Source organism: Botryllus schlosseri, chromosome 2 (genome assembly GCF_051294905.1).
Source record: "Botryllus schlosseri isolate E-star chromosome 2, Bs_hap1, whole genome shotgun sequence".
NCBI classification, from domain to species: Eukaryota; Metazoa; Chordata; class Ascidiacea; order Stolidobranchia; family Styelidae; genus Botryllus; species Botryllus schlosseri.
Genome location: NC_137237.1, coordinates 33,705,639 through 33,714,455, shown reverse-complemented (window position 1 = coordinate 33,714,455; position 8,817 = coordinate 33,705,639). Strand labels below are relative to the sequence as shown.

Below are 8,817 nucleotides of genomic sequence, written 5' to 3'. Positions count from 1 at the left end.
TTATTCAGGCTACTGATTTTGTTAAAGCAGCCAAGAGTGAGTTTTTCTGCAACGCCTTGAGTCAAGTTTGCAGACCTATAGGTGGTTTGGGGTGGGTGTGTTATTCGACTTGTTTTAGTGGGAGGGGGTTATCGCTATGCTGTTTGGCTTCTTTGGGGGAAGTTATTCCCGCATTGTGTAAATTTCTTGCTGTGTACAGGGAAAAAATATAATTTTTTGCGCTCTTGCCAGAATGTCCGTGAAATGGCAAAGTTGTAAATTTGACAGCTCTACAAGAACTAGTTTATACAACAGAACCATTTGAGTATCTCATACCCTACTAATTCAACAAAAAATATATATGCAACTTTTTACTGCAACTTTAGTCAAAATTAAGTGCAACTTTCTCGCGGTTTTAGTGCAACAAAAACTTGCCCTAGTGATAACCTAATTTCTAGGGCTGGGATGGTGTGAACGCGAGGTTCCCGTTCGCGTTCTGTGTGTGAACCTCAGAAATTTAGAGGTCCACGTTCACAAACGAACCTTGGTAGGTTCCGCGCTGCGAACCTTTTTCATAAAACACAATTTTCCGCGTCACTTTATATCTTTGAACAGCTTCTTGGAGGTACAGAACTTCAATATACAATTGAATAGTATATTCATATTGAAATGAACCCGAATATTTTCGGCTGACACTCGTCAGGGGTAATCGTCTGCAACTAGTAGAGAATTGAAAAGAACAGCGTATATCAACAATCGTAGCACAAAATACGACGTCACCAGCTTGAAACGTCGAATACGAGAGCGTTCAATGTACTATTTTTAGATGATACACGAACTCTTTTTGTTGACACAGCCTTAGCTGGTGAACGCTCTCGTATTCGACATTTCACGCTGGTGACGTCATATTTTGTGCTACGATTGTTGATATACGCCAGGGGCGGGCAACTTCTGCAGTCGGCGAGCCGGATATAGGAAAATTAAGTACTTGGAGGGCCGGATTGCTGAATCGATGCATTATTCGCTCATTATTCCACATATACAAGGAATAAATCGTACTAAATGAATGTATTTTAACGACAGCAACGTCATTTCAAAGTCATTTCTCGCCGATAATGACGAAAACAATGTGGATTTGAGAACAGCATTGTCACACAAATACCGCCATGTCTGCTTCTCTCTGATCAATTAACACACGGTGCAGTCCATAATTAAGATTTCCAGGCGTTCGATGAGCCAGTTACCCCAAATTTACCCATATATCAATTCATTAGTGTTAAGTACATGGTAAATGCCGATAATGCAAGCCTCCTCGCTACAACTAACTTACGCGTAAGCTCTATACTCTCGCACGCTGCGCACACACGTGTGTGATATAATGCCATAGGGGTGTTCACAAAAATGACTTTTTTCTCTCAAATTGTACTATGGCTACTTGATAAAATTGTTAGCTTTTTGAATTGAATAAAAGAGTATTTACGGTGGCCAATTCTTCAATTATTTATCATAGTTGTGCCCACATATACTATTTATTCTAACCCAAATTTCTCGACGGCAATAACTCCGCTTCCACTAGTTGGAATTGGGTCAAATTTGCGGAACATCGTTTCTATAGACAACCTAACACTTTCATGGGGTGAACAGAAAATTTTGAAATTTTTTCTAATAATATTTATGTAATAAATAGAAACGTTATTCTTCTGTAGTAATGCGGCTAAATGGTTGGAACTGAACCAAATTTGGTGTGTAGGCCTAGATTAGGTAACCTAACAATTTTATCATGTAGCCAGTACAATTTGAGAAAAAAGTCATTTATGAACACCACTACTTTAATAACGTACAGTCACTAAAATTAGACGTTTGAGCAAGTATATAGTGGGGAATCTCGGCAGACTGGGGCCGCAGGCCACATTATCATACAAGACGGGAAACTGTCCGCGGGCCGTATGTTGCCCGCCCCTGATATACTCTGTTCTTTTCAATTCTCCACTAGTTGCTGACGATTACCCCTGACGAGCGTCAGCCGAAAATATTCGGGTTCATTTCAATATGAATATACTATTCAATTACAAAATCTTTGTATTTCAACATCGGACCACCCTATGCATGGCGCTGGTAGCATAAAAATCAACACTGAACGAGCATTCACCTTGCCCATTTCAAAATTTTTGCTTGCTTTGTTACAAAAGTTGGCTCGAAATATTGAGCTCTCCGTATGTGAATACTTGCGTAAACAGAATGGCCGTCTGAGATGAAATATTGTACTGTGCAAACTAATTTTAATCACCTATAATTGCCAATAGCCTATACTGATAGAAACATATTGCTGTTTAGAGAAGTTTTGTGGGGGTTTCAGAATAAATTCGCTTGCAAAAATCCATTTTCTCTTTTTATATACATGGACGCTATTTCATAATAACTTCATGATGAGCTGTTAAGAGGAAATGAATAGGCTGGGCGTTACATCAATAATAAAATGAATGAGGAGGATGATGATGATATTGGTGCCATGTATGTTGCGATCAGATCCAAAGGTGTCGTTAGAAGCGTTACGCGTTATTATTACATTCACCACCCCCTATATATGTGGAAATTAATGTACTTTCCGAACTCGTACATGTCAAATCGTCGGCGAGGATTTTCGAGACACGGCAGTGTATATCAAGAAATGCAGCAACAGTATTGGCTTTGAAATAATAAACGTCTTCCCAATTTCTACATAAATATTATGAAGCTAATTACAAGAAATGTCATTTTGTTGCTGTTTATCACTAGCCTGCAGTTAATATTGCCGCAAGACAGATGACGGTTATTGCACGGTAATAGAGCTAAATTTTAACTAAAACTTCGGGGGTCCGCGGGGTCCGTGATGGTCTAAAGGGGGTCCGCGAAGACAAAAAGGTTGAGAACCACTGATTTAGGAGTTAAGCTTTGCCATGCTTTTGCAGAATCAAAGCAAATGAGGCATGCTTAGTACTAAATAGTATTTGCATGCTGTGTTAGGGGGGCCTGTTGCCGAATTAGCACAGCACTGTATACTGCACTAAGCCTTTACAAGTAATATACCTTTGAAATAGGGCTAGGAAAATCGAGTGATGTAGTGATTCGATTCTGAAACGAGCATTAGGCTTTTGAGTACAGTATATTGGGGATTTACTCGTTATGACGCCTTAACCGTATAATTTGGAAAGCAGTTATTTTGCTAACACAGTGAAAGTTAGCAAAATAAATGTCATGTCACGTACACACTAAACTAAAGATAGTTTTATATTTTTTAAACCATACCAATTCCGATGCGGTTTGAGACAATGCTGTGGGTTCGACTTGCCAAAAATGAGTTTCTTTTAACGTATATGTAGGCCTACCACTTATAGCAGGGGTGGGCAAACATTTTAGCTCGGGGGTCGCATTCAACATATGAATCTACATTCGCGGGCCACACTTTATAAAATTTATATTCCGAGCCAAAAAGCGATATTTGCATTTGGTTATACTGAGGACATCGAGATATTTAAAACAAGCGAAACATTGATTTGATGATATCGTACACGCGTCAGAAACATAGGTGAGATTTTATAAGCTGGTCGACCTCAATAACCAATTTGTCAAAATCAGGGATGGAAGCCGGTCATCTCGATTCTTAGAACAGGATGGAAAGTTGAATCTGTGAGCAGCAATCGGATCATAGATTCGCTGATTCTACTTTTGATTCAACTCCAGGACACACAACACAATGCTGACAGCATCATCACCATGTTAGCTTCAAATATACGCTTCTACAATATATAGATACTATAATTACTTCGTCTCCACATAACGAGAACGAATCTACCTAATACAAGCACGAATCTGGTTTTCCAAGTACACACTAGAGGCGGAGATAATAAAGTTGGATTAGCAATAAAGTCGATTATCTCGTTCGCCAGGATTTATCAACCCAGGATTAAGGAAACCGGTTGATCGCGGCGCGTAAAGTTAGTGGTAATCTCATGATTTAACTATAAAACTGCATACACTGCGTACCATTCATACGCAGAAATATTTCCGATAATGATCGTAGCGACTGTCTCCTTCTATAGCAGGGGTTCTCAACCTGGGGGGTGCGGGAAGCTCTCAGGGGATGCGCGAGACATTAACCACGTCTGTATGAGTTCTGACTAAAAATGTGCTTCACAATCATTCTGAGAAGACGATTGTTAAAGATGAAACTTATTTTGTATTCAAGAAATCTCGCCAAATTCCAACTCCAGCATTTGCGCTCAACGGAGTATAGGCTGATTTCAACTTCACTTGAGCAAATTTTTTATATTCTTTGAAAATTTGCAGCAGTTCCCACGTGTAAGTCATTCATTACTTCATAGCTTTGCAGTAGCCTAAAGTTCGGTGCGCTGGGTAGCTGTTGTTAATAATTGGCGAACTGCACTGCTCAAGACAGATTTAGATGCAATATAAGTTGCCCGGTTTCGCCCTCAATTAAGCTACCCTTAATAAACACAATTTATTGAATTCCAAAACCGATCGAATTTAGCATGTCAGTACAGAACGACGCCGTGCTCTCTGTAGTCACTACCAGCATTAGGATTTCTCAGTGCAACCTACCTTGAAATAATTTGATGTTCTGTTCAATGTTTTTTTGCTATTTTCAAACAAGTTTGGGGAAATTTGTCAGAAATGTTAAAGACTCAACAACTGGAATGCGGATTCAAACTTGGCGTAAGACATACCATATGTATACTATTAGATCAGGGAAGGGCAACCTGTTGCTGTAGATGGGAATTTGTGCAGCCGTCGACACCTAATTCAATTAGTATGTGTTGGCATCCATCGATATGCAAATTGAAATTACGAATTCACTCCAAAATTTTTGAGAGATTCTAATTAATCTTGAAATTTTCTTCACACCCCGCGCAATTCAACATAACCTAATTTTTCGATTTTAATAGAGTAGCGCCCTTCTCACTCTTAGCCGGAATCGGAATCGTGCTTTCCGCACGAATGAAATTTGTTTATGGTACATTTGGGCGATTTTAATATATTTCCACTACTGATACAATCGACTATCCTGATCGGGGGTCAAGAAATAACAGCATGCAACCAAGTGACTATTAACATTTGGCCCACCCGAAGATGCATTATCATTTATAACTTGCCCTAAAATTTCAAAAGCACTCTCTCAATGAACCCTACCGGTGTATGTGATCACATGGGCTAAGAGAGGATAAATATTTGATAATAATATGTGATACTGCTACTATTACTTACGGAATTCATTCGTGAATCTGAAAAATTTTCGCGCTCGGCGCGACAATATGCAATCCCAGCATCTATTCATAACATTGCGACTCGCAATTTCGGTACGTACAAAAAAGGCTTTTGTTAAAAGTATAATCGTCCTGACTCCGTAGTTCACCGGCAATGGATATGGACAGATTAACATAGGTAAATCGCGTCCAGTTAGTTCATTACGGCTATGCCCTGGAATGCGGCCTCAGGCTAAATAAGTTATCGAAATAGGCCGTGATTAGCAAAAAGGTTGCCTACCTCTGTATTAGATGATGTTCTCTTTTTGACATGACGAAAAGTGTAGGGGGGTGTCAGGGGGGGCGCAATATTTTCGACCATCCCCAAGGGGGGCGCATGTCCAAAAAGGTTGAGAACCGCTGTTCTATAGGTAATGGCTTCATTAAACAATCAACGAATTATGTACCCGCCATTGCAGAGCCATATCAATATTCTATAATCCGTTTCTTAGCTGTACCGTATGAATGGGACACGACTTTCAATTCGCGATGATGATAATTCTACCTATTGCAGTGGCAGTAGCGTTATTAGCAGGCTGCTGTTTCATTCTATCAATTGACAACTGACAGCCTATAACGCGTTTTCGCATTATGGTGCAACAGATAATGCAACTTGATTGAAAACTCGGGACACCTCGCCTAAGAATCGCGCGTGACCTTTTCCAACTTTATGCGTCGCGATTTGCAGTATTTAATCACACGAGTAGCATTTTTCCTGATCAGCTAACTTTATTTTCTCCGCCTACAAAGCGTCCCGATTAGCAGTTTTTAATCACTCGATTAGCATTCTCTCGCATCAGCTAACTTTATAATTTCCGCCTTAAGTAATAAACTCGTTGGAATGGCCAATTTAAAATCACACTGGTGTATCCGAATAACATCATTCCCGTTTGGTCTAACTGTGACCTTTCAAAATGCCCGAAACTTGACGTCGGGCTATCGCGCCAGCAATGAAATACAAAAAAGACTATAGGCTATAGGAATATAACTTATGATTATCATGATGAAATGAACTGAGAAAATGTTTAATCAAGTCCCTGTAATAATTAGATTTTTAGTATACGCATTTAATCAATAATTTCAATACTTTTGTCGTGGTTCCGCAGACCGCACGAAACGCTGTTGCGGGCCACATGCGGCCCACAGGCCTTAGTTTGCTCACCCCAGACTTAGGGTATGTATGTGGGTGCGGAAAACAAATTATTAATGTTGTTCAGGGGAATGCCGGGCTATTACGGCCCCAATTAGGAAAATATTATATATTCTGTTTTCCAGGGAATGTGTGACGTGTACGTACGTGAATATATTTGAACGTTAACATACAGTTAATTTATATTGATTGACTAGCATGTTGGGTCACGATAAAGTATGATTTATTGCAACAGAAGATCATAATATATGTTTTACTGATCGACTATGAATGCGACGGTGACTTCGGCTTATCCAAATATTTCTTCTTACGTCAATCAGGCTGCCAACGTGACTGACTCTGCGCAAAGCCTTTCGGAGAATGAAATACTCGCGACTTGGATAGCGTTCGCAATTGTGTGGAGTTTTGCTATTGTGGCGAACGTCGTGATCCTCGTTGCATTCATCAAGATGAAGCAGACGCCTTTCAACATAATTGTTATGGGTTTGTGTGGCTCGGACATTCTATCTGCACTCATATCACCGTTCGCAGTTACGCCGGTACTTGTGTCCGCGGCCAATGAAGATTATCCATTCGGAACCTTCATATGCAAAATCGCGTCACCAACGATTGGGTACACATCGGCCGTTACAATCGCTCTGGTACTGGCTCTTTCGATATGGAGATTTTGTGCACTCAAATATCCTACCAATGCCTTTGCCTGCATGACACTGAAAAGAGCGAGAACTGTAGTCATCAGCGCTTGGTTATCATTATTCGTATTGACCATGCCACTACCGCTGTACTATTTGGATATTATCCTATTGGATTCGAGACACAAGCGGATATGCTTCGCCAAAAATAACCGCCGATTGCATGCTTATGTTTACTATTTCTTCGACACAGCTTTACTTACGCTTGTTCCGATATCTTCAGTCGTCGTGCTGTGCATTGCCATTGGACTATCTCTGCTCCGGCATAAGTTGGTGAGGCAACACAGTGTCGGGGGAGCGGCATTTCGACATGAAGAAAAGAGGGCGTTGATCCAACTTGCTGCTATCGCGTGCTCTTTCCTGGTTGGATATCTTCCTAAATTTTTGTACGTTATTTGGTATATGATTGGCTTCAACGGACATCGTAAGCACGCGGTAGTTTATCTGACGAGACTTTGGGTCGTCAATCTGACGGAATCAATCAACCCAATAGTATACATTCTCACGACACCAGCGCTCTGGAAGTCGGTTTCCGAAACTTGGAGAAGACTACTCTGCAAATGTCACATCTTTGCAGACACAAAGGAATCCTCGATCCAGCAGAATAACATTAGAGAAAAAGCTGAGGAGACCCATGCTTGATTGTATCGTATCGATGTTTAAATAGCTGGTTCGTGGTACAGAACTTGAATATAGCTTTCAATACAATATCCATTATAGTAGAAAATTTATTGAACGCGAGAACTTTTCGGGTGCCACTTTTCATGAGTTAACGGCACACTAAAAGGATTTAAACTGATTCGTCAGACCTGCCTTTAATGCAAGTAATGTTGTCTACCAAAACAAGTGCCACTGTGATAGTTGGTATGTAGGACGTCCATCTCAAAGATTGTTTGAGCTTGTATAAAGTAGGGCTGCCATATTTTGAAAATTTCAAAAGAGGACACCTTTTCCAAATCTTCAGACTTGCAAAACCGTAGGAAAATCCGTAAAAATGGCAAATCTTTCCCACATCGTAGCCCAGCTCCAAATATACCCGGTGGATCGTTACTTTAGTGCTGATTTAATACATCTAAGTCGATTTTGCCATATTTAAGCAAAATTCTCAAAGAAGAGGACATTTGGGCGTCCTCTGAGGACACTTTCAAAAAAGCCAAAAAAGAGGACAAATCTTCTTAAAAGAGGACGTAGGTTAACCCTGGTATAAAGCGGCATATTCCCAAATTGATTCGCTCAAAACATGCGCAAATGACCGCTCGGAGCTCGCACGCCAATGCAAATTAGCTGCGAAAACAGATTGCTATGACGATTACCAAGCATATGCTTCGTCGATTGGTCAACATTTAAGTGAAAGCCTCACCTGCGCACAACACTATAATGATGATATGTTCACTGTCATTGCGCGAGCCAGATCTGCGTTCCATTTAAAAGAGTTGGAGTCTACTATTATTCAATGGGGCTGTTCCACTTCATTTTGAACACGCGGTGGCGACAAAGGTAACTCGACCCAAATCTGTTTTGTTGCTATATGCTTTACTATGGGAATGGACTAAATATGGACCGAATTTCGTCTCTTGGCGTACAACAATGATGGTGAAAGTATCCATATCAATATATATCATCCATATGGATATCGAATAACTGTTAGCCGACGAAAATGAGGCTATTTCTTGGCGTCTTGTCCTCGTGCTGGACA

General features: G+C 40.4%; 1 protein-coding gene across 1 annotated transcript; it reads left to right on the top strand.

The window, feature by feature from the left end:
* The first annotated feature begins 6,695 nt into the window (after positions 1-6,695).
* On the top strand, positions 6,696-7,763 carry LOC145434676 (proteinase-activated receptor 1-like). The gene has a single exon (XM_080312020.1). The coding sequence runs from the start codon at positions 6,696-6,698 to the stop codon at positions 7,761-7,763; it is 1,068 nt and encodes a 355-aa protein (XP_080168146.1).
* The last annotated feature ends 1,054 nt before the right edge of the window (positions 7,764-8,817 follow it).

What these genes read in the sequence shown, in the direction of transcription:
- LOC145434676 (XM_080312020.1), top strand. Translation starts at nt 6,696, where the DNA reads ATGAATGCGACGGTGACTTCGGCTTATCCAAATATTTCTTCTTACGTC.